At 54.6% G+C, this 25,707-nt stretch overlaps 2 protein-coding genes across 4 annotated transcripts; one reads left to right on the top strand and one right to left on the bottom strand.

Moving 5' to 3' along the window:
• Nucleotides 1-1,317: 1,317 nt before the first annotated feature.
• SPATA33 (spermatogenesis associated 33) lies at nt 1,318-16,012 on the bottom strand. Of its 3 annotated transcripts, none has more exons than XM_030924858.1 (3): nt 15,765-16,012; nt 11,588-11,761; nt 1,318-1,925 (listed from the first exon to the last, which is right to left on the bottom strand). In XM_030924858.1, exons 2-3 carry the CDS (start codon nt 11,703-11,705, stop codon nt 1,714-1,716), a joined length of 330 nt encoding a protein of 109 aa, XP_030780718.1. In that variant the 5' UTR covers nt 11,706-11,761; nt 15,765-16,012; the 3' UTR covers nt 1,318-1,713. The 3 variants fall into 3 exon arrangements, with proteins under 3 accessions (XP_030780718.1, XP_010362342.1, XP_030780717.1); XM_010364040.2 differs by lacking the exon at nt 15,765-16,012 and adding an exon at nt 12,065-12,203; XM_030924857.1 differs by lacking the exon at nt 15,765-16,012 and adding an exon at nt 12,147-12,202.
• CHMP1A (charged multivesicular body protein 1A) lies at nt 12,234-23,487 on the top strand. The gene is made up of 7 exons (XM_010364039.2): nt 12,234-12,437; nt 15,677-15,696; nt 17,146-17,223; nt 19,625-19,771; nt 20,671-20,799; nt 21,284-21,471; nt 21,924-23,487. Exons 1-7 carry the CDS (start codon nt 12,431-12,433, stop codon nt 21,943-21,945), a joined length of 591 nt encoding a protein of 196 aa, XP_010362341.1. The 5' UTR covers nt 12,234-12,430; the 3' UTR covers nt 21,946-23,487.
• Nucleotides 23,488-25,707: the final 2,220 nt, after the last annotated feature.

Genomic DNA, 25,707 nt, shown 5'->3' with positions numbered 1-25,707 from the left:
GATAGACTGGATTAAGAAAACGTGGCACACATACACCATAGAATACTATGCAGTCGTAAAAAAGGATGAGTTCGTGTCCTTTGTAGGGACATGGATGAAGCTGGAAACCGTCATTGTCAGCAGACTATCGCAAGGACAGAAAACCAAACACCGCATGTTCTCCCTCATAGGTGGGAATTGAACAATGAGATCACTTGGACACAGGAAGGGAACATCACACACTGGGGCCTGTTGTGGAGTATGGGGAGGGGGGAGGGATAGCACTGGGAGAAACACCTAACGTAAATGACGTAAATGACAAGTTAATGGGTGCAGCACACCTACATGGCACATGTATACATATGTAACAAACCTGCACGTTGTACACGTGTACCGTAGAACTTAAAGTATTAAAAAAAAACACTGGCACTTCATGCAAGGTGAACAAAGAGTAGCTGCCTGTGGAGAAACTTTGTGATTTGTAGCTCTCTGCTTAGGAACGAAAAGGAAGCAGTTTCTTGCGTGACCCACCTTTCAGCTGCTTCTTTTTCTTGCGGCAGAGTGAAATGAGTGTCCCAGGTGTTGACTGGCCTTTCCCAACTCCTAAGGCTCTGTGGGTGTGTACATACTACACAGGCCTGTACGGACGAGAAACTGCATGTGTGTGGCAGGCAGCAGGCTCCCTCCGCCGGCACCTGAGAAGTCTGTGTCCAGGACTCTCCGCTGGCCACTGAAACAAGCCAGCGGGAGACTGCACGGAAAGCTTGTTGGCCAGACTGGAAACTAATAAAGCGAGCACACTGTCACTAAATGCATCAGGCTTCCAGACAGGGCAGAGCATTCTCAACACAGGGGGAAGTCTAGCCTGAGCTGAGGGTTGCTGGAGAGGGCGCAGCCACCTGATAACTTATCTCATGCCGTTGTACTCAGGTCCCTTCCACAATCAGGAGCCCTCATTTGTGGGCCAGAAAGACAGGACAGCGCTGGCAAGGCCACTTCCAAAGTCTCAGTGCTATGGCTATCCCATGCCCCCAGCACACATTCCACATTCTTCTTTAGGGCCTTTTAATAAGCTGAGTCAGATTACAGTCAAGCAAGGAGCCCTGGGGCCTGTTAGTCGACTTTGTACCTCTTTGTTCTGGAACATCACATCTTAACGTTTAGCTCTTAGAATCTGTCTGACCTTTTCCTCAAGTTTGGGGGCATCTTATTCACTATAACTTCCAAGTATTCACATCGTCTCCTTCTGAAACAAAGGCAAGTGTTTTAACTGTCCACTGCGAATCAGAATGTACGATGCGATCTGCTGTCCATCACTCTGCACAGATAGCCACTTCCAACATGAACATACTAATTTATTCATTTATCACCACAAAGCTCGCTCTCTGAACCAGTCACTCTTGCCTCGACCGAGCTGTAAGCAGCTTTGGGGAAGGCAGGACCAAAGGGCACCAGACAAGGGGCCGCAGCTTCTCCAAGGTGGGGCGGGCCTGGTGCTACCCTCCCCGAGATCACTGGAGAAGGGGCCTCGGTTTCTCACAGGGTGGGGTGGCCCTGGTGCACCCTCCCCGAGAGCACTGGAGAAGGGGGTTCGGTTTCTCACAGGGTGGGGCAGGCCTGGTGCCACCCTCCCCGAGATCACTGGAGAAGGGGCCTCGGTTTCTCACAGGGTGGGGTGGCCCTTCCTGAGACGCCTATTGCAGGGAGTAACGAGTGCCATGCAAGGGTGCTTGTTTATTCTTTGAGATGTGAACTGTAGGCGTCTGCTGTGCTGGGGTTCCTGTGCCGCCGGTAGGGGCCCCAGTCCTCCTGCTCCCGAATGGTTCTCTGCTGGTCACTCCCGCTGGAACTGCAGCTGACGAGCGTCTCATTTGACGCTCGCGTGATGATGATCTGTGGAACGACCACTTTCCTCCTGCTGGACTTTTGCTTTACATCAGGTTTCTCTAGAGGAAAAAACATCCAGGCATTTAGTAGATGTGTAGAAAGCTCCTTCCACCTCCTGCCACTGGTCAGAATAAAGGAATTAGAGTATGGTCAGCAGAAGGAATGGGTGAGTCCAAAAGTGATCAAAACTGTCCATGAACATTCCAGGGCTTAATGGATTTGCAACTCAGCCAGGAGGGTTGCTGATGCTGGACACCCTTTTCCAGAGAAGAAACCAGGAGAAACACTTCCACCGTTTGCGGCAGGATGGCGTCAGGGCGACCAGCACCGGAAGGAGAGAGGGCACACGCCCAGGCAGGAGCCACCTCCGAGCTCAAGGTTCAGAGACCTCATTTTCACTTCAAAGCTTTCTAATTCTGGTAAAGCCCTCTGTACAGAACTTTATTCATTAGAATGTTCTAGAAATGGACATTTCTGATGTTGCTCCCATTTTCTTAAACTTGTTAAGGTTACAAGGAACACCTGAGACCTGTGAAACTGCTGAGCCTGCCGAGCACTGCCAAGTACAAAGCAGAAGTGCTCCTTCGCCGGCTGCTCTCCTGGCCAGCCACCTGCCCCCTTCCCGGACTGTCACTGCTACGGACTTCTGGGAGAGCAGGGCGGAGCTCGCTCTCTCTGCAGACGTGTGGTACAGGGTTAGAAGACTCACAGTCACCTTTCCACAGAAACGTAACTACAGCGGGTATGTTGTTCTACAGCTTTGTGGGGACACTTGATAGCTCACGAACCTGGATGCGAGGTAGGATGGACAGCTGGCAATGGCAGTGCTGGTTTATTATTTTTTTTATTAGTTTTTGAGACAGAGTCTCGCCTCTGTCACCCAGGCTGGAGTGCAGTGGTGTGATCTCGGCTCACTGCAACCTCCGCCTCCCGGGTTCAAGTGATTCTCCTGCCTCAGCCTCCCGAGCAGCTGGGACTACAGGCTCCTGCCACCACGTCCAGGTAATTTTTGTATTATTAGTAGAGATGGGGTTTCTCCATGTTGGCTGGTCTCAAACTCCTGACCTCAGGTGATCCACCGCCTCGGCCTCCCAAAGTGCTGGGATTACAGGTGTGAGCCACCACATCCAGCCGACAGTGCTGGCTTTTATCGTGTGCCTGTTCTGAGCCCTAGAACAGTGAAAAATGACACACGGCAGCTTCTACTATAGGTCTCTGACAACCCACATTTCACAGACAAAACTGAGGCACAGACAAGCCAAGTCGCCTGCCCAAGGCTCGTCAGACTGGGGAGCCACAGAGGCCAACTTGCCTGCCCAAGGCTAACCAGATGGGGAAGGTGGAGAGGCCAAGTTGCCTGCCCAAGGCTCGTCAGATGGGGTATTCAGGCCTCGGCCTCTCCCTTTGCCTGTGGTTCTGTCTTACAAAGCCTCATCTGTGTCAGCTGCCGAATGACCCACAGCTGCATTAAGCACTGAGAGATGTCCCTTTTTCTTTTTTTGAGACAGGATCTTGGTCTGTGGCCCAGGCTGAAATGCAGTGGCATGATCATGGCTCACTAAAGCCTCAACTTCCTGGGCTCAAATGATCCTCCCACTTCAGCTTTCCAAGTAGCTGGGACTACCAGCATGCAACACCACACCCAGCTAATTTTAAATTTTTTTGTAGATTCAGGGTTTTGCCATGTTGCCCAAACTCTCAGGCTCAAGTTATTCTCCCACCTCACCCTCCCAAAGTGCTGGGATTACAGCAGCCATGAGAAACTGTGCTGGCCCTTTTCTTCCATTTTTAGAGACAGGGTCTCACTCTGTAGCCCAGGAAGGAGTGCAGTGGCTATTTGTAGATGTGATCATAGCAAACTACAGTCTTGACCTCCCAGGCCCAAGTGATCCTCCTACCTCAGCCTCCTGAGTAGCTGGGACCACAGATCTCACCTATGGGACCATATTATTCCCACAACACCATACCTGGCTCACTTTTTTTTCTTTTCAGTAGAGATGAGGTCACCTTGTGTTGCCAAGGCTGGTCTCAAACTTTTGGACTTAAGGGATCCTCCTGCCTCAGTTTCCAAAGTGCTGAGATGACAGGTGTGAGCCACTGCGCCCAGCCTATTTCCAATTTTTATCTTTTTCAGACAGTGCGACAGTGAACATTCTTGCATTTATGTGTTCACACTCTTTGGAGGGTTTATCTATTGGTAAATTACTAGAACTTCTGGATAAATGGGTATAATTCACTTCAAATTTTGGTAAATACTGTCAAACTTTTCTATAGAGACTACGTCAACTTACATTTCCACAAAGAGACTATGAACTTAGAAAGGTGTTCCCTATTCCAAACTTATAAAAACATTTGCCTATTTTCCACTTTTTCTCTTTTTTGGGGGGGGGGGTCAGGGTCTCACTCCGGTGACCCAGGCAGTGAGGGCAGGGGCAGCCCACCTGGAGCAGCCACTGCAAAGGCACCAGCTGCAGCAAACAAGGCGTGGCCAGGGCTGCGTGCTCCACAGATCCCACGGGAGACAGGAACAGGCAGGAGCCTCCCCCCTCCTGAGCTGATGCGGCAGGGGCCCAACCCAGCCACAGCTATGGCCCTGGGCATCCCTGTGCTCTCAGGGCCAAGGAAGCACCCCCAACCCCTGCAGGCTCAGAAGTACCTGCTCCCACTGTCTGGCCTCTCCCCACTTCCACTGCCCACTCCAATTTCAGAGCAAAGTTGAGGCCAAGCCCAGGCACTGTCATGACCTGGCCAGGTGTACATGCACTCAAGGCAATGCTGACAAGCCAGCCCCCGCCATCTGGATCCCCCTCCAGACTTCAGGTCTTGACGAGCATGGGGAGAAAGGTGAGGGAGACCTGAAGGCAGTTCAGCCTGAGCCTGCAGGCATCCCTCAGCATGAACAGCCTGGACACCATGGACAACATGATTAATGGCAGCAGGAGGCAGAAAGGCTCTTGGGCAGAAAGGAGCAGGGCCCCAGTGAAGCCCCACCTTCAAGCCAGGGATGGCCTGAAGCCTGGGGGCTGGACTTTCAGTTCTGGGTGGAGTCTGTGGCCCAGAGTGAGAACTTACAGTGCTTTTGCTGGCCTATCCATGGCTGCCCATGGACCAGTCAGCACTTCCCCCCTTCTGAAGCCCATAAAAACCCTGGACTCAGGCAGACTCACAGACAGACATCAGAACGACCAGCTGTGGGGGAAGGAGCTACGCACTCTGCGTCTCCTGAGAACTGTTCTGTCGCTCAATGAAGCTCCTGTCTGTCTTGCTCACCCTCCAATTGTCTGCATATCTCATTCGCCCTGGAGGCAGGACAAAAAACGTGGGACCCACCAAATCGCGAGACTCAAAGAGCTGCTAATAAATGGGGCTGAAATGCACCCACCTGCCCCTGGCTTACCACGCGGCAGGTGACAAAGAGATAACAGTTGTGGCCCTATGGGGAGCCCAGGTCAGGGCTGTGACACCCTCTTTGGGGCTCTGTCGTTCCTGGCATCTCCAATCTCCTGGGTGCCACTGCATTCCCCTCATCCAGATGAAGGCGCCCACAGCAGAAGCCACATGTGGTACATCTGGTCCAGCTACAGCCTCGCACAGAGCCAGCACCTGTGCTAGCACCTGCAGCTGCCCAACCCAGGCCCCTGCCTGGCTGTGCGCAGCGGCCGGACCCCACACTTGCTCCCCCACACACCACTCACTATTGTCTACCTAGCTCGCCATTTGCAGGTGTGGGATCTGGACTAGGAGTGTGAACCGAGTGCAGTCTGCTGCCTGAGTGGACAGTACAAGCCCAGCAGGTGTGAGCAAAACCCAGGCAGAAGCGCTGCAGTCACAGAGGTTTCTGGCTAGCAAAATGACACCCTAAGGCTCCCGTGACAGCAGCAGGTGGTGGCATGACCAAGACTCAACAAAGCCCCAACCACCCAGACTCAAGTGATCCTCCCACCTCATTTAAAATTTTTGTTTTGGGCCGGGCGCGGTGGTTCACGCCTGTAATCCCAGGACTTTGAGAGGCCGAGGCAGGAGGATCACGAGGTCAGGAGATCAAGACCATCCTGGCTAACACGGTGAAACCCTGTCTCTACTAAAAATACAAAAAAAGTAAGCCAGGTGTGATGGCAGGCGCCTGTAGTCCCAGCTACTCAGGAGGCTGAGGCAGGAGAAGGGCATGAACCCGGGAGGCGGAGCTTGCAGTGAGCCGAGATGGCGCCACTCACTCCAGCCTGAGCGACAGAGCAAGGCTCTGTCTCAAAAAAAAAAAAAAAAAAAAGAAATGGAATCATACAGCACGTGACCTTCTGCGACTGGCTTTTTTCACTCAGCATGTTTTTTTTTTTTTTTTGGGACGGAGTCTCGCTCTGTCGCCCAGGCTGGAGTGCAGTGGCCGGATCTCAGCTCACTGCCAGCTCCGCCTTCCGGGTTTATGCCATTCTCCTGCCTCAGCCTCCCGAGTAGCTGGGACTACAGGCGCCCGCCACCTCGCCCGGCTAGTTTTTTGTATTTTTTAGTAGAGACGGGGTTTCAGCGTGTTAGCCAGGATGGTCTCAATCTCCCGACCTCGTGATCCGCCCGTCTCGGCCTCCCAAAGTGCTGGGATTACAGACTTGAGCCACTGCGCCCGGCCTTTTTTTTTTTTTTTTTTTTTTTGAGACGGAGTCTTGCTCTGTGGCCCAGGCTGGAGTGCAGTGGCACGATCTCGGCTCACTGCAAGCTCCCCCTCCTGGGTTCCCGCCATTCTCCTGCCTCAGCGTTCCGATTAGCTGGGACTAAAGGCACCCGCCACCGCGCCTGGCTAATTTTTTGTATTTTTTCTTTAGTAGAGACGGGGTTTCACTGTGGTCTCGATCTCCTGACCTTGTGATCCGCCTGCCTCGGCCTCCCAAAGTGCTGGGATTACAGGCATGAGCCACCACGCCCGGCTACAGCATGATTTTTTTTTTTTTTTTGAGACGGAGTCTCGCTCTGTCGCCCAGGCTGGAGTGCAGTGGCCAGATCTTGGCTCACTGCAAGCTCTGCCTCCCGGGTTTACGCCATTCTCCTGCCTCAGCCTCCCGAGTAGCTGGGACTACAGGTGCCCGCCACCTCGCCCGGCTAGTTTTTTGTATTTTTTAGTAGAGACGGGGTTTCACCGGGTTAGCCAGGATGGTCTCAATCTCCTGACCTCGTGATCCACCTGTCTCGGCCTCCCAAAGTGCTGGGATTGCAGGCTTGAGCCACCGCGCCCGGCCCAGCATATTTTTTAATAGCTCATAGAAGTGTTCCATTTCTCTTCTTATTCAAAATTTTCTTGCAATTAAGCATACTCTACCTTCATAAAAATGTTACATGCTGGGCGCAGTGGCTCACACCTGTAATACTGGCACTTTGGGTGGCCGAGGCGGGCGGATAACAAGGTCAGGAGTTTGAGACCAGCCTGTCCAATATGGTGAAACCCCATCTCTACTGAAAATACAAAAATGAGCCAGCCGTGGTGGCAGGTGCCTTAAGCTGAGGTAGAAGAATTGCTTGAACCGGGAGGCAAAAGTCTCAAAACAAACAAACAAACAAACAAAGCTGCGAAAGCGTTTAAACGAGCCGGACGCGGCGGCCCACGCCTGTGATCCCAGCACTTTGGGAGGCTGAGGCAGGTGGATCAGCTGAAGGCAAGAGTTTAAGGCCAGCCTGGCCAATGTGACGAAAGCCCATCTCTACTAAAAATACAAAAAAAAATGTAGCTGGGGATGGTGGCGGGCGCCTGCAATCCCAGGTACTTGGGGAGGCTGAGGCAGGAGAATCTCTTGAACTTGGGAGGCAGAGGCTACAGTGAGCTGAGAGCCGAGATCGCGCCACTGCACTCCAGCCTAGGCAACAAGAGTAAAACTCCATCTCAAAAAAAAAAAGAAAAAAGTGTCCAAACACGCAAGAAAATAGAGCATTTTCTATTGCACCTAACGAGCGCTCAGCCTCAGTCAGTATTTTCTTGTCTTCTTCTTTCTTCATTTTTTTCCTGTCTTTTTTTTTTTGAGATGGAGTCTCGCTCCATTGCCCAGGGATGATCTTGGCTCACTGCAACCTCTGCCTCCTGGGTTCAAGTGATTCTCCTGCCTCAGCCTCCAAACTAGCTGAAATTACAGGTGCACACCACCATGCCCAGCTAATTTTTTTGTATTTTTTGTAGAGACGGGGTTTTGCCATATTGGCCAGGCTGGTGGCAAACTCCTGACCTCAAGTGATCCACCCTCCTCGGCCTCCCACAGTGCTAGGGTTACAGCATGAGCCACCGCGCCCAGCGTCCTGAGCATCTTTAAGTAATTTCAGACATGATTTTACCCATAAATGTTGCAGTATACCTCCTTATCAGATAAGGATTGTTTTAGCATAACTACAATAGCATTGCCACATCGAAGCAAATTCGCACTGACTCATCCCCAAATACCCAATCCGACTGTCTCAGGAGTGACTGAGCCCAGGTTCTAGGTCTCTCAGGTTTCCTTCTAACATTTCCTTCCTTTTTTCCCAAGTTCTTTATTTGTGGTAGAATTTCCAACACTGTGGAATAAGCTGACTATAAATCTGTGATGTGTTAGACCTCTGTTTGTATGTCTGTGAATTTTGTAATGCAAAAATTTAAGCATATACAGCATTAGTCATGATAACAATATAATATATCTGTATTGGTCCGTTTTCATGCTGCTAATAAAGACATACCAGAGACTGAATAATTTATTCAGGAAAAAGGTTTAATGGACTTACAGTTCCACATGGCTGGGGAGGCCTCACAATCACAGCAGAAGGCAAGAAGGGGCAAGTCACGTCTTACACGGATGGCAGCAGGCAGAGAGCGCGCTTATGCAGGAAACTCCCGTTTTAAAACCATCGAATCTCGTGAGACTCACTCACTATCACGAAAACAGCATGGGAAAGACCTGCCCCCATGATCCAATCCCTTCCCACCCAGTTCTTCCCACATGTGGGAATTCAAAATGAGATTTGGGTGAGGACACAGCCAAGCCATAACAATATCCCAACAGCTGCCACAGTGATTAACTCATGGCCAAACTGTCTCCCCATCATGGCCCTTCTGTTCTGGTCACTACTGCTCCATAGTAATTTACCCCAAGTCTCAGCAGCTTAAAACAACTACTTGCTTTTCTCTGGATTTTATGGGTTCAGGACAGGTATCACCTGTGGTTGCCCAGGCAGCTGCAGGCATCTAAAGACTCACTGAGACGTCCAGGGCGGCTCTTGGGGCTGCACACTGATGCTGGCTCCCCGTGAGGTGCACGTCCCAAGCTGAGACGACTCCAGGATCCAGCCAGAGCCTGGAATCACTGACGGCTTGTTCACTCACAAGTCTGGCTCCTGGATAGGAAGGGCTTAGGGACCAGGACTGCTAACTGCACTGCCTCCCAGGCTCAGATTCAGGTTAAACCACTTCCGTGACCCCCCAAAAGGCCCCTTGTGTTCAGCTGTGGTCGACTCCCATTCCTGCCCAGCAACCACTCATCTGCTTCTCTCTGCAATGTGTTCGTCTTTTCTGGACATTTCATGTAAAGGGAATTGTAGTATGAGTGGTCTTTCCTCTGGCTTTTCTCACTTAGCGTCCCACCTTCAGGATCCTTCACGGTGTGGCAAAGGAGTCAGCAGCCTGCTCCTCACTGTCGCGCAGCCCATCACTGCGTGGAGAGCGTGTACACTTCATCTTCTCTCCTGAACTCTGTCCTCACTCTTGCTCTGTTGTTTTCCCTTCACGTCCACCTTCCTCCCACACCCTCTGGTGTGACAGACACTGCTGGGGCCTTTCCAACAGGCGGTCCTCCTTCCCCCACTTCCGTGGCTGGTAGAGGTCCTGCCCACTGCTGTGCTTCACAGCTCACTCCAGCCCCTGGGGAATCTGCACTGTTGAGTGTGTCCTAGAGAGGCTGGGCAGGCGAAGCCTTCCTGGGAAAGGTTTCCTTGCTAATATAAAGCAAGGAGCAACGCCTTTGAAGTAGACGCAGTCCTGCCTGCGTGTGGGGGCTGTACACTCATTGGGGGCTGTGGACACTGAGAGTGGTCAGAAGAGACATGCAAAGCCCTTGATGTCACGGATGTGCTAACAAGCCAACCTGGAAGCCCTGCCTCTGACCCTTCATTTGTGAGACATTAAATCCCTGTGTTAAAACTGTGTTTACTTAGCTTTTCTGTAACTTTCAGCTAAAAGCACCCTGACAGGTAGCATTTTCCAAACCGCCACCCTAAGGTGATGCTATTCCTGCAGACTTCTATCCTCTAGTGAGGGGTTCCAAAGTTGGGAATTCAAATCCAGGCCTTTCTTCCAAGTCCAAGGCCCAGAGCCTCCTACTTCCAGCCCTTGATCCCACAAGCCTATCTGAACCAGTCCAGACCCAGCTCCTCTGCCTAGCAGGCCAGTCATTCCCGACACTCTTTCTTGTCTGACCCGAGTGGTTCATTCTTTTTTTTTTTTTTTTTTTTTTTTGAGACAGTCTCACTCTATAGCCCAGGCTGGAGTACAGTGGCGTGATCTCGCTCACTGCTACCTCCGCCTCCCAGGTCCCGGTTCAAGCAATTCTCCTGCCTCAGCCTCCTGAGTAGCTGGGATTACAGGCAGATGCCACCATGCCCAGCTAATTTTTGTATTTTTAGTAGAGATGGGGTTTCACCATGTTGGCCAGGCTGGTCTTGAACTCCTGACCTTAAGTGATCCACCCACCTTGGTCTCCCAAAGTGCTGGGATTACAGGCGTGAGCCACCGTGCCCAGCTGAGTGGTTCATCCTTGTGATGAAACTGAAACACTTCCTCCTGGCATAGGCCCCCAATCTCCTCAGATGACAGGCTCTGCGGGTTCTGCCTGCTTGACCTTTCTGAAATTCGTACTGCAAGGCCTCGCTGGCTCCCACTGGGCCAACAGCAATGGGTCTCTGATGGAGCCACCTCCCCTGGGAACTTGCTTCCCTGTTGGTAGGCACAGACCCCATCATGCCGCCCTCATTTTTTATTTTTAAATATTTGTTTTTTGTAGAGACAGGGTCTCACTATGTTGCCCAAGCTGGTCTTGAACTTCTGGCCTCAAAAGATCCTCCTGCCTCGGTCCGCCAAGTAGCTGGCACGACAGGTGTGAACCACTGCGCCAGGCAGCATTGTTTAAACTCCGTTGTTTAAACTATTTAACACTTCCAGCTCCACGTGGTAAAACTGATAGAAAACTTTGTATTCTAGCTTCTTCCTACTGTTAGGGCCTCATTTTCCCCACACACACCCAAAGGTCTGGTCACACTAGGCTGTTATAAAAGACGCCTTTGTCGCACCCAGGTTCTACTCCTCTGTCACCCTCCACAATGTGCTTGCGCCAGCAGCCCTCGGAGAGCTACACTCCAGCCTGGGACGGCCTCCCAAGGCTCTGTTCCAGTGTGCGGACGCTGAGGGACTCTCGGTGGCACCAAGATACTCAGCCCTCCAGGAGAACCTCAGGTGAGACACACGCACACTGCTTCAGCCCCTCGACCACCTGGTACATACTTACACTCGGGAACTGACCTATATTTTCATTAAACTTATGTTTTCAACCAAGAATTCTGGATATTTACCTCCTACATAAAGTTCCTAAAACAAACCAGTTTCAACTTGAGGGCGCGTGCCTGCCACTAGTGTCCATCCGGTAAGGTCTCAGAAGTAGGCTTCTCACCCCAGCCCCAGATCCTCCAAGCCGCTGAACTCGCTTCGCTCCCTCCCGCCGTCTCCTACCTTCCAGCGAAGCTGCCGGCAACAGGTGCTTGGCTGTCCCGGCCCCCGGGTGGAGGCTGTCCACAGGCTTCTCCGACTCCCTGTCTGCCTGCCTGGGTTCCTGGGAATGCTTCTCCATCAACTTATCCTTAGGTTTTGGAACCGAATAGGTGGATCCCTTCTTTTGCTCCTCACCTGAAATATATGGATCATCCGTTAGACCCGGGACTTACCGAATCCAGGGCAGTGGGTCCCACCGTCTTCAGTCGCCTGCTTGGGTCTAGAATAAGCTGGCTTCAAAGTCTCGAGTCTCTCCGTTTCCGTAACTGCCTCAGGCGGGAAGATACTTAAGGCACCGTCCGTGGCGGACTCGGTGGCAGGAACGGTTCGCCCCGGGCCGAGGTCGGCGCCTGCGCTCGCGCCGCCCCGCCCAGCCCCGCCCTGGGCCCGCGCCGAGGGGCGGAGACGCGGGGAGCCCAGCGCCTGCGCCCCCTTTACCTTTCCTGGGTTTCTGTTTGCTTTTGGAAAGGCCCATAGGTGAGCCCACCGCCCCCGCCGGGGCAAGCCCGGGTCCCCGCACCTCCGCGGCCGCGCAGCCCGGAACGACCGACAAAAGGTCCTCGCGGCCGCGGCGCGCGTCACCATGGCGACGGCGCGCCGCGCAGCCCCGCCCTGCTCCTCTCGCGGGACCGGCCCCCATCCTCTCGCGAGAGCAGCCCATGCGACCGGAAGCGGGGCGGTGACCCCGGAAGTCCCCGCCGGGTGCAGCTTGGTCGGTTCGATCGCTGCCGGGACCTGAGGCTGAGGCCGCCCGGAGTCGGCGTCCCTTCTCCCTCTCCGAGTGCTGCTCCTGTCATTGTGGCCATGGACGGTAAGAGGTCGCGGCCGTCCTCCGGGGACTCGTGCGCGGGGCGGGGCCGCTTCTCCCACTGGCGTGGGCTCCGCCCACCTGGGGCCGCGGGCGGGGGCTCGGGAGAGCTCTCAGGCCTCGACCCTCGATCCCAGACCCAGGACCCCTTCCCCAGGGCCTCGACCACCGATCCTCGACCCAGACCCATTCCCCGGGGCCTCAACCACCGACCCGGCACCCCTTCCCCCGGGCCTCGACCCTCGATCCCCGACCCGGGACCTCTTTCCTGGGGACTCGACCACCCACCCGGGACCCCTTCTCCCGGGCCTCGACTCCCGGCCGCTGACCGGGACCCCTTCCCCCAGGCCGCCACCCCCAACTCTCAACCCGGTACGCCTTCCCCGGGGCCTCGACCTCCGACCCCCAACCATGGACCCGGGACCTAGACCCCTGACCCAGGATCCCATGCCCTAAGCCTCGACCCCTGACTACCGACCCAGGACCCTTTTCCCCGCCCCTGGCACTCCTCAGCGTCAGGTGCCCTTCCCTGCCAGCTCGGTAGAGGGGACTGAGCGATGCCTGTTCGGCCTTTCGGGCCCTGGAATGTCGGGTCAGAGGGCACAAGAAAAAGTGACAGTTGCACCCCCTCCCTCCAAACAGCATCAGGACAAATGAGAAGAGCTCAGACAAAAAGTGTTCCCTAAGTGCCAGGCCCTGGTCACAGCAGCTCTTTGTGTCCATTCTCCAGATGGAGAGGCAGAGGTTTGAGCAGGAACCAGCCCAAGGCAAGGGGCTCCAGGCAATGGAACACCCTGGTTCTGACCTTCTCCACCTGGGGCCGGCTCTGTGCTCAGGGATACTAAAGAACAGGATGAATCTGGCAGAATGAAGTCCTGCATTTGCTGAAACGTTGGGCTGATGTGATGGGCATGCTTTTAAAAATACTTTTTGCAGGACCGAGTGCAGCGGCTCAGTCTGTAATCCCAGCACTTTGGGAGGCCGTAGGCGGGCAGATCACAAGGTCAGGAGATCGAGACCATCCTGGCTAACATGGTGAAACCCCGTCTCTACTAAAAATACAAACAATTAGCTGGGCGTGGTGATGGGCGCCTGTAGTCCCAGCTACTTGGGAGGCTGAGGCCGGAGAATGGTGTGAAACCGGAGGCGGAGCTTGCAGTGAGCTGAGATCGTGCCATGGCACCCCAGCCTGGGCGACAGAGTGAGACTCTGTCTAAGAAAATACTTTTTGAAGTGTGAAAAGCTATAGTGCCACCATGTCATCATGAAGGAAACGTGTAGAGATTTTCTACAGATTGCCTCGAGAGAAGATGAAAGAGAGCATCTACCTCCCGCTACAAAAAAAATGCTGGCCAGGCCAGGTATGGTGGCTCAGGGCTGCAACCCCAGCACTCTGGGAGGCCAGGCGTGGTGGCTCAGGGTCCCGGCACTTTGGGAGGCCGAGGTGGGTGGATCACGGGAGGTCAGGAGTTTGAGACCAGCCTGGCCAACATGGTGAAACCCCATCTCTACTAAAAATACAAAAATTAGCCGGGCATGGTGGCAGACACCTTTAATTCCAACTACTTGGGAGGCTGAGGCAGGAGAATCACTTGAACCCGGGAGGCAGAGGTTGCAGTGAGCCAAGATTGCACCACTGCACTCCAGCCTGGGTGACAGAGCAAGAATCTGTCTCAAAAAAAAAAAAAAAATTGTGACTTTTCACTCCACAGCTCACTCAGCTCTTGAGGGGACTTCTCTCAAGCCCATGTCAGATTTCCACAGAGTCAGATTTTGCCTTAGCTGGGTTTTTGTGCTGCCGCACACGGCTGGAGAAGAAAGCTGAGGTGAGGAGGGGTGGTTTGGCCAGCATCCCACGGTGAGTTGGGTGGGAAGGCCTGCGTGGCCTGCACTGTGTCACCTGGGTCAGCCTGGCTGTTTTCCAGTCACACATAACCTTGGCCTTGACCACACTGCACTGATAGATGACAGATTGAACTTGGCCTTGACCACACCTACACGGACAGGCGATAGACTGAACGATGCCCAAGCTCACTGGAACCCCAGGAGTCTCGTCTTGGAGCCTTGATTTGCATTTGTGAACACTCTGTTACCTCACTCACAGGCTCCACTTCCTCATTCTGGCTGGTGTGGTGAAGCCCTTTGAGGACTCAGGGGTCACTCCAAATTTAGCAGTTGAATGAATTCAGATCAATCCTACCTTTTTAAAAAATATATTTTTCTCTCTTTTTTTTTTTTTCAGAGTCTTGCTCTGTTACCCAGGCTGGAATGCAGTGGCTGGATCTCAGCTCACTGCAAGCTCCGACTCCCGGGTTCACGCCATTCTCCTGCCTCAGCCTCCCAAGTAGCTGGGACTACAGGCACCTGCCACCATGCCCGGCTAATTTTTCGTATTTTTAGTACAGATGGGGTTTCACCATGTTAGCCAGGATGGTCTCGAGTTCCTGACCTCGTGACCCACCTGCCTCGGCCTCCCAAAGTGCTGGGATTACAGGTGTGAGCCACTGCACTCGGCCAAAAGAAATATTTTTTTCTAATAGAATGAGGTCTGACTACATTCCCTAGGCTGGTCTCGAACTTCTCACCTCAAGTGATCCGCCCGCCTCTGCCTCCCAAAGTGCTGTGATTACGGGCTTGAGCGACTGTGCCCAGTGGAAATCAGCTCTTTGATGCCTAAGAGTTACCACCTTGCTATTTTTATCCATTTACCTTTGGGGAGAAAGAGTCTGTAAAAAGTGAACTGTCAAGTACTGAACTTTTAAATTGGCCCAGGCTGGCCTGAAACCCCTGGCTTCAAATGGTCCACTGGCCTCGGCCCCCCCCAGAGTGCTGGGATTACAGGTGAACTTTTAAATTGGGAAATAATCCCAAGGGGCTTTTGCCAAGTTGCATTAATTATAAACCACCATCTTTTGGATTCTAACCGTGCCCAAAAGATGCTGCGTCCATGACCTCTTCCGTCCTCACACTAACCCTCTAAGATTGACTGGTGCCATCCTCATGTTCCTAACAAGGAAACGGGGAGGGAGGGTCTGCATTTGCTGCGCCCTGTGGCTAGCAAGGGGCCAGGGCTGGCACACGAATCTGTCTTGTGCCTCCCTTGTTGGGGGGCTCCCCGAAGACCCCAGGCAGGTGTGTTCTGTGTTCTAGCTCCTGGTGTCTAGAAGGATCCTAGTAAGTTCTGCCTGCTAGAAGGGTAACATCCCATTCCAATCCTCAAACCATTCCCTCTCTCTTTGCAGATACCCTGTTCCAGTTGAAGGTATGTACTGAATGGCAGTTCACCCCAGCCCTGTTCTGGTGAGGACAGATAGTATAAGCCACACTCACTCAGAGCCACAGAAACAGTTGGGCAGATGATGTAATAGTCGAGTGACCACCACACAGGGCTCAGACTGCTGACCAAGGAGGGGATTATTGAGCCAGCTTGGTGACATATTAGTTCTTTTCTTATCTCAGGCTAAGTGGAGGCAGATCGTTAGGGTCATCTATGAAAGATGGAGTGTTATCTTTTTTTCTTTTTGAGATGACATCTCGCTCTGTCGCCCAGGCTGGAGTGCAATGGCACGATCTCGGCTCACTGCAACCTCTGCCTCCCGGGTTCAAGTGATCCTTCTGCCTCAGCCTCCTGAGTAGCTGGGACTACAGGCGCCCACCACCACGCCCAGCTAATTTTTTTTTACGGTTTTAATAGGGACGGGGTTTCACCATGTTGGCCAGGATGGTCTCGATCTCTTGACCTCGTGATCCGCCCACTTCAGCCTCCCAAAGTGCTGGGATTACAGGCATGAGCCACCACGCCCGGCCCGGAGTGTTATCTTAAGAAAGACAGCTTGGGCATTAGGCCTTGGTGTTCCGCTGTGTGGACTCATTCTTTGAGACCATTTGAAGGAAAGCTTTCGGAGTATTCCTTCCATGTGGGGTGGTGGTTGCAGATTCCAGTAATCCAGGGCAGGTTTCTGTGCATTTCCCTGGGATGTGCTCCTGGCTGCTCCTCCGTGGCCAGCTTCATCTTGCCTTGTCGCTGGCCCTGAGCTCCTGGGAGCTTCTGCCATCATGGTGGGTCTGTCAGATGCTGCTGGGCACAGAGGGGACCCGCTGAGGCCTGCTTGTGTCCTGAACCCCGTGGCACTGTGCTGGCCGTCCTGAACCCTGTGGCGTCTGTGGTTCCAGATGGGTTGCCAAAGCCCCTGTTTCCTTGTGGTGCTGGCAGAGCAGTTAGGCCCCCAGCAGCTGTGTGTGCTGCCCAGCAACCTGTTGCATCCAACAGCATTCTCTCAAGATAACATTTTCAGGTGTGTTTTTACCTGGAATTCTGTCTTACGACGTAGGGGTAGCCTGAAATGAGTTTTCTGGAGTCTTTCTTTTACGTTGAGATCCATCTATAAGCAGGAGTTGAGACCAGAACGAGAGGTTTTGGCCCCTTCCGCTCTGGAGGAGGCCTTGGGTGAGGGTGTTCACAGAGAAGACAGACACTGGAGAAAACCCAGACAGAGCCTGAGGCAGAGCAGGCAGCGTCCTCCTCCAGCTGGCGCTACCTCTCACTGCCCAGGATGCACGCCCGCAGGCTTCGTGCCTTCCCTGCCGTGTGCTGGGTCCAGGCTGGCTGATGGGTGCTTAGAACCTGTGGGCACAGGGGTGGGGTGTGGAGAGCAAGGCCTGGGGGATGGGCTCCACATGTCTGACCCAGGACGTTCTGGCTTCTGCTCAGTTCACGGCGAAGCAGCTGGAGAAGCTGGCCAAGAAGGCGGAGAAGGACTCCAAGGCAGAGCAGGCCAAAGTGAAGAAGGTGAGGCCCGGGGCCGTGGGGCCTGACTCTCCCGCTCTGTCTTCTGTCTGACTCTCCGGCTCTGTCTTCTGTCTGACTCTCCGGCTCTGTCTTCTGTCCTTTTCTGCCCTTATTTTTGTGTTCTGTTTTGTTTTGATGCCTTTTGGGGAGGGGCAGGGCACTTTCTACATCATAACTTAATCCTCACCTTGAGATATATAGATGAGTGTGTGTGTGTGTATATATATATATATATGTTTTTTTTTTTTTTTTTTTTTTTTTTTTTGAGGCGGAGTCTCGCTCTGTCGCCCGGACTGGAGTGCAGTGGCCGGATCTCAGCTCACTGCAAGCTCCGCCTCCCGGGTTTATGCCATTCTCCTGCCTCAGCCTCCTGAGTAGCTGGGACTACAGGCAGGCGCCCGCCACCTCGCCCGGCTAGTTTTTGTATTTTTAGTAGAGACGGGGTTTCACCGCGTTAGCCAGGATGGTCTCGATCTCCTGACCTCGTGATCCGCCCGTCTCGGCCTCCCAAAGTGCTGGGATTACAGGCTTGAGCCACCGCGCCCGGCCTGTTTTGTTTTTTTGAGACAGAGTTTCGCTCTGTTGCCCAGGCTGGAGTGCAGAGGTGCGATCTCGTCTCACTGCAACCTCCGCCTCCCGGGTTCAAGTGATTCTAGGGCCTGACCCTCACAAGTAGCTGGGACTACAGGCCTGCACCCAGCTAATTTTTAAAGTTTTTTGTAGAGACAGGGTTTCACCATGTTGGTCAGGCTGGTCTCGAACTCTTGGCCTCAAGTGACCCGCCCGCCTTGGCCTTCAAAAGTGCTGGGATTACAGGCATGAACCACTGTGCCCAGCCTAATCCTCACCATGATTTCTGAGCCTCAGAGTATTTGCTTCCCACATGAGACAAACAGGAAGGGAGGTGCTGTGTGTGGTGGAGCCCAGAGTGGCTTCTATCCCTGCTCTACAGCCCTGCCAGACCTTCCCAGCCCACTGAGGGCATCCGGAGCATAGAGATGAGTGGATTGCTTTCATTCTTTTTCTTCTTTCCATTTCCAACATTCTGAACTTGATTTTGCCATAAAGTATAGGAAGAGGGCTTCTAGCTAGCTGCCTGCCACGATCCTATCTTTTGGTTTTTTTTTTTTTTTTTTTTTTTGAGATGGAGTCTCACTGTCACCCAGCTGGAGTGCAGAGGTGCAATCTCGGCTCACTGCAACCTCTGCCTCCTGGGTTCAGGTGATTCTCCTGCCTCAGCCTTCTGAGTAGCTGGGATTACAGGCGTGCACCACCACGCCTGGCTAATTTTTGTATTTTTAGTAGAAATGGGGTTTTGCCATGTTGGCCAAGCTGGTGTCAAACTCCTGACCTCAGGTGATCCACCTGCCTCGGCCTCCCAAAGTGCTGGGATTACAGGTGTGAGCCACCGGGCCCGGCGGATCCTATCATTTTTCTCTCCCTTCTCCTTACAGAGCTGGTGCCTAGGGCATCATGTGGTGGGAGGGGGCTGGAGACTCACAGGGGTGCCTCTCCAGGAGGGGTCCCCTTCCCATGATGGACAGGGCAGAAGGAAAGGAGGCATCTAGGCCGGGCGCAGTGATTCACGCCTGTAGTCCCGGCTACTCGGAAGACTGAGGTGGGAGAAGTGCTTGAGCCCAGGAGGTGGAGGTTGCAGTGAGCCGAGATCACACCACTGCACTCCATTCTGGGCCACAGAGCGAGATTCCACCTCCAAAAAAAAAAAAAGAAGATGGAATGTTGTGCAGCTCTTAAAACTGCGTAATCGGTGAAGTAGGTCCCACGGTATTGGACTTCGGTAATTCTTCACCCACAACCAGGCTCCCAGGGAGAAAGGAGCTCGGAGAACCGCCTGCCACAGGCTCTGAGTGTCGCCCGCTGTGTCCCGTGCCCGGTGGAATGCTGGAGGGGTGCAGCGGGGAGCAGAAGCCTGCTTGTGGGGCTGGGCTGGGGCCTGAGTGTTTGCATTTTTAGCTCAAACATCTCTGGGGAGAGGCCCGTCCACCCTAGCCAGTGGCGTCCAGGAGCAGTCAACACTGGGCTCCTGCGGCTGGGCACGGTGGCTCATGCCTGTAATCCCAGCACTTTGGGAGGCCGAGGCAGGTGGATCACGAGGTCAGGAGTTCGAGACCATCCTGGCGAACACGGTGAAACCCCGTCTCTACTAAAAATACAAACAATTACCCAGGCGTGGTGGCGGCGCCTGTAGTCCCAGCTACTTGGGAGGCTGAGGCAGGAGAATGGTGTGAACCCGGAAGGCAGAGCTTGCAATTGCGCCACTGCCCTCCAGCCTGGGCGACAGAGCGAGACTCCGTCTCAAAAAAAAAAAAAAACCCACTGGGCTCCTCCGCAGGGGCACACGCACCACTAGGTTCTCCAGCTGCTTTTCCCCGCGTTGCAGGCCCTTCAGCAGAAGAACGTAGAGTGTGCCCGTGTGTACGCCGAGAACGCCATCCGCAAGAAGAACGAAGGTGTGAACTGGCTTCGGATGGCGTCCCGCGTAGACGCAGTGGCCTCCAAGGTGCAGACGGCCGTGACCATGAAGGGGGTGAGTGTGGGGCCCTGGTGCCAGATGGGTGGCGTCTGCCGACTGAGGCAAGAGTGGGCTCTATGGTCTGGATCTGGGGCAGCTCAGAGTTGAGGGAAGCTGGGTCAGCATGGGCTGGGCAGTGCTGGGGGGGCACCTTGAGGCTGCACCCTCACTTGCACTGATGCCTCAGGAAGGACCTCTTGATAGGACTTGGGCCTTTTTTTTTTTTTTGGTTATATTTAGAGACTGTCTTGCTCTGTCACCCAGGCTGGAGTGCAGTGGTTCAGTCACAGCTCACTGCAGTCTCAACCTCCTGGGCTCAAGCGATCCTCCTGCCTCAGCCTCCCAGGTAGCTGAGATCACGATGTCAGGCATCCGCCACGCCTGGCTGATTTTTTTCATTTTTATGTAGAGACAGGGTGTCTATGTTGTCCACGCTGGTCTCAAACTCCTGGCCTCGAGCAATCCTCCCACCTCGGCCTCCCAGAGTGCTGGAATTGTAGGCGTGAACCACTCACTGTCACTGTGCCCAGCCAGGCCTCAGTCTTGGCAGCTGCCACAGGAGACAGAGCCTGCATGGCTAGGCTCATCTGCTGGGTCAGGGGACGTCACAGCAGAGCCTTCGCTGTCTCAGGCATTTCCTTCCCACAGTGCAGGTGGGCCAGGAGGGCACAGCGGTCCTGGAGACCCCACATCAGCAGCCTTTTCTCCGGTGACCCCACCCTGGGTCTCCACAGCCTTTTTCGTGGAGTTGGTCTTTCCATAGGGTCCAGATGATGGCTCAGCCCAGAGCTGGGGTTTTGTGGGGCAGGGCTGGGGTGCCGCAGCTCTCCTGTCAGAGCCCAGGGGACCATCCCTGGTGCATGAGCTCCACTTGCCTTTCATCCCGTTCCCTCCTGCACCCCCTCCTGTCTCAGGTGACCAAGAACATGGCCCAGGTGACCAAAGCTCTGGACAAGGCCCTGAGCACCATGGACCTACAGAAGGTCTCGTCAGTGATGGACAGGTTCGAGCAGCAGGTGCAGAACCTGGACGTCCACACGTCGGTATGTGCCCCTGCCCTTGGGCTGTGGCCTGGGGACAAGGAGGGTGTGTGGGCAGCTCATGGGGGGTGGCCCACAGGCTGACATGCTGTCTCTGCATACCTGTGGTTGCTCCCTGACGTCACCAAGCATCCTCTGTGCTGGGTCCCTGCCAGGACCCTGACAGGTAGGGTGGGCAGGGTGGCAGGGGCCTCCTGCAGGCACCTGGCTCCTTGTGGGGAGGCTCAGACAGCAAACAAGCATGCAGAGGTGTAGAAAGATGTCCACCCAAGGCAGCAGGCATGGCGCAGTCAGAGGGTGGGGCTGGGTGTGGGGGCAGGAAAGGCTCCTGGTGGAAGGTGAGGCAGAGAGAGTCCCTGAGAGAACAGGGCAAGAAGGTGGCTGGCTGTGTGAGGGAACGAAAAGTGTGGTCAGACCCTTGTGAAGCTGAGTGGGGCCTCGTGGGCCTGGGCCCCACCTGTTGTCCAGAGCGTGCCCCTGCCCCCAGGTGATGGAGGACTCCATGAGCTCGGCCACCACGCTGACCACACCGCAGGAGCAGGTGGACAGCCTCATCATGCAGATCGCTGAGGAGAATGGCCTGGAGGTGCTGGACCAGCTCAGCCAGCTGCCGGAGGGCGCCTCTGCCGTGGGCGAGAGCTCTGTGCGCAGCCAGGAGGACCAGCTGTCACGGAGGTAGGGTCGGTCCCGAAACGCTGTGTGCCCCATACTCTGGTGCTGTGGGAAGGGAGAGGGCATTGGGGGTTAGAGGCTGGAGGAGAGCTCGGGCTAAGGCTCCTACCAGGGAGCCCTGATCTCAACTCAGAGGCCCCAGCCGTAGCTGCCCCCGAGCCAAGCCGCCCGCTGCTGCCCTATCCTGCTCTAGCTGGCATGGAGGCTTCAGTGTGTGTCGGGCGTGGCGTTTACGCACGTCTGCAGTGCACTTTAGAATACTGCGCCCTTCCTAACGGATCAGGTGAAAGTGGGACGGGCGTGTCTGTTTCCAAGGCCTGTCACTCATGTTCTCTCAGGACACTGAGGAGGAGAAGGGCCATTGCGCACCACACGGAGGAGACACCTTCGCTGGGAGCACGTGGTGGTCAGAGCCCTTCCCCTGCCCTGACCCGAGTCGCGTTGTTGGTTTCCAGGTTGGCCGCCTTGAGGAACTAGCCGTGCCCGCCGCAGTGCACCACCTCCGCCCCATGGTGTGCTGGAAGGTTCCTGTCCTCTCCCCACCGCGTCTTGCCTTTGTGCTGGCCCTGCGGAGCTGTGACCGGCAGCCACTCTGTGTCTCTCACTTGCCAGGCCTGCATGGCCTCAGGGTGTTCCTGTTCTTTTAGGTTGGGCGGTGGGTCTGCGTCCTGGTGTTGAGTTTCTGCAAATTTGTGGGGGTGATTTCTGTGACTCTGGGCCCACAGCAGGGAGGCCGGAGGGGCCCTGTGGACTTTTACCCAGCACTGTAGGGGCCTTCAGACTCTGGGGCAGCAGACATGCTGCTTCCTCATCAGCCAGAGGGGGTCAGGGCTACCCTGTTGCCAAGCAACTCCCTGAGGCCTCTCCACACCCCCTCAGCGGGCAGGAGGTACCACAGGCCTGTGTGTGCTGGGGGATGTCAGGTGCCACCCGGTGCCGTCCTGGTGGCATTTACAATGACACCCTCCTCCTCCATCATTCCAGGAGTGGGGTCTCGGCTGCCCCTACCAGCTGGCTGAGCCCCCTGGCCTCCTGCGCTCCCTCAGTTCCTAAAGCTGCCCAGTCCATGGGGACAGAATTGTCACCCAGATCCACATCCAAGTGTGCCCACCCTGCCATCTTCATCCTCACTCAGCTGCTGCCTCTGGAGGTGCCTTTGGCCACGTGGGCTGTGCTGTCTGTCTCCTCGGCAGAGCCCCTCCGCTGGCTGGTGCAGTCTGAGAGGATGTGTCTGTGGCTCCTCCCAGTGAGCAGCCTGGTTCTCCCAGAGGACCTTTCCCTGGGGCCTCGCTTCGGACGATGCTGCCTGTGTCACCTCTACCGTCTGTAAACGACTGGGTGCCTTCCCAGCTTGGAAGCCACAGCAGCTGGTGAAGGGCGCTCAGGAGAGCCGTCTTTAGCGGGGCTGGGGTTGGGGCTCCTTTGGGAAAACCTGCCACTGTGGCCCTGGAGAGCTGCCAGCAGCTCTTGGGAAGGACTTGCCGGGAGGCGGAGAGGCCTTGGGCCTGCTGTCTTTTCCATTTCCTAGAGTTTACTTCATTGTCTTTAGGCTTCCAGGATTTTCTGTTTTTTTGTGTTTTTTTGCCAAAGTAGAAAAGGCAGGTGGTGGGCGGCTGGCAGGGAGTGTGGGTCCCCGCCCCCCTCAGTCCTGCCCATCCCTCGCAGCCCATGCTGAGGCCGCAGCGGTGTCGTGGCTGTTAACGTGCAGGAATGTGAAGACCTCGACTTTGGCTCACTGCGTTTGGTTTTTTTTTTTCAGAACTTGGGAGCCCCCCCAGGGAGGGGCTGGTGTTGGTAGGTCCTGGATGTGGTTCCCTCCAGCCTCCCCAAAATCAACCCTGGTGTTGAGAGAACGTCCTATCCATCGTGGGTAACAGCCTTGGGGAGGGTGCAGAGCTCTGCAGAGCCATGGGCAGGGTAGGGGCTGCCTCAGTCCTGTCCCCTTGGGCACTGGGGGGAGGGGCCTGTTCACCTTTTTCCTAGAATGCTGTTGTAAATAAACAAATGGATCCCTGGAAACTTTCTCAAGCTTTGCTTTGGAGCCTTGGGTGAGCCTCTGGATGCAGCCATCTCCCCACAACTGAGGACGGGCTCCTGGAGTGTTCACTGCGGGGGGCTGGGCAGACGGCAGTGCTCATTCTCAGACCCCGTCCAAACCGACAGGATCTCCCGTGTTAGGTTCTTACTTTGAAATCATTTAAAACTTGCATAACATGGTCTTTGTGCACCTCAGCCAAACCGGGACGCTTGCTGGGCACCGTGGTGCTCCTGACAGTCTCTGGTCTGACGTCCCCGCTGCACGTCCTGGTGCTGCCACCTCCAATCTGGAACAGTTCCTCGGTTTTCTTTCATGACCTGAATGGTTTGAAACCTGCTGGCTGCTATTTTGCAGAATGCTCCTCTGCTGGGGGTGCGGTTTTCCCACGATGTGGGGAGTCTTCATGACTTCTCGGTGGCAGGGGTGTGGCGTCCCTGTGTCTTAGCACTGGTGAATTTGTGACCTTCACCCAAAAGCCTGGGTGCAGTGGCATCCTCAGGCTTCTCCACTGGGAAGTTAGCTTTTTCCCTTTTTATTACGAGATAGCCCCACTGCAGCCTGGGCAACAAGAGCGAAACTCTGTGTCAAAAAAAAAAAAAAAAAAAAGCTCCAAGCACTCCCCACATCCTTTCACAGTGGCTATTACGTGGTAGGTCCACGGTTTTAAATTCCAGTAGTAATTAAGGTGCCACCATCCTGATAGGTCTTCATTATTACTTTTTGGGTGTGAAGCGTCACTGTGGATGTGGATGTGGACTGGGAGGGGTTGCGTCCCTCCCCTCAGCTCCAGCCACGGAGCCAGCCCTGTCGCTCCCAGGCACGCTTCCCACATCCTCACAGTCCACGGAGTTCGAGGGGCTTCCCAGAGAGAGAGGGCCCAGAGGGGTGGAGCTTGGGGGTCTGCCTGCACCCCAGGATGGGGGTCTGCACCGTGGGGAGGCTCCAGCTCCGCCTCCTGCCTCCATGTCACCTCTTGCCGGAATTCCCAGCCCTCCAGGGTTGGTTATGCTCCTTCCCAGCCTCCTCTGGAAAGGTCTGTTTCCAGCCTGAGGCTGGAACTCAGGACGCAGGAACACTGACCGGCTCGCGGGAAGGATTCGGCGAAGCAGGTACGTTCCTGGGGTGACAGTTAAGGTGCTGTCTCTCTGGACACTTTGGTGTGAATTTAAGGTAGTGAGGATTATTTTCAGACTAGGATTAAAGCTCTTCTCATGAGAAAATACTTGTGGGCGGCAAGCCACGCAGGTGCCAAGGCGAGAGACCGAGGGCACTCGCTGTTCCAGTATAATAAATATGTAAGAATAGTTACACTAGAAATAGATGATAGTTATGATGATACGTTATTAACTATCAGTTTGTAGCATTACTGTTTATGCTAATATTGTAATAATCCTTGTCTGCTTCACGCCTCTTGTGGAGGGCGGGACATCAGTCAGACCGGCCCACAGCCCTCCGGAGGCCTGAGCGTCTCCCTGTGATGCTGTACTTCAGCGGTCACGCCCGTTTCACTTTCATGTTCCACCCTGTACACCTGGCTCCACCTTCCAGATAGCAGCAGCAGAATTAGTGAAAGTACTAAAAGTCTCTGAAATGCATAGAAGAAATAACGGTGTAAGCTGTCCTCTCTCTCCGCCTCGGCTGCCGAACAGGGGAGGGCCTCCTGTCCAGTGGACACGTGACTCACGTGACCTTACCTATCATTGGAGATGGCTCTCACTCCTTACCCTGCCCCTTTTGCCTTGTATCCAATATCAGCACAGCCTGGCATTCGGGGCAACTACCAGTCTCCACGTCTAGGTGATAGTGGTCCCCTGGGCCCAGCTGCCTTTTCTTCTTTGTTTTGTGTCTTTATTTCTATGATCTCTCATCTCCACATAGGAGGAGAAAAACCCACAGACCCTGTAGGGCTGGACCCTATAAATATTGTTAATAAAATTAGGCTTAATACCCCTGCAGCCTGCAGCCCACCAGGGACCCCCGGAGTCTCCAGTCCCAGAAGGAAAATGCCAGGCTGGGAGGGGAACAGACAGGACGATTATTGATAAGCGGATCCTGGAAGATCAGCACACATCCCTTCTGGAGGCTTCAGAGCCACCTGTGGGGGCTACTGCTTCATGGAAGGGCACAGACGCCGGAGCTCCTGGTCCTCAACTCAGGGCCCCCAGCCAAGGCCTGGCCAGTGGGGAGTGAAGCCTCTCACC

This window comes from Rhinopithecus roxellana, chromosome 20, assembly GCF_007565055.1.
Source record: "Rhinopithecus roxellana isolate Shanxi Qingling chromosome 20, ASM756505v1, whole genome shotgun sequence".
NCBI lineage: Eukaryota > Metazoa > Chordata > Mammalia > Primates > Cercopithecidae > Rhinopithecus > Rhinopithecus roxellana.
This window is presented reverse-complemented; position numbering and strand designations above follow the sequence as displayed.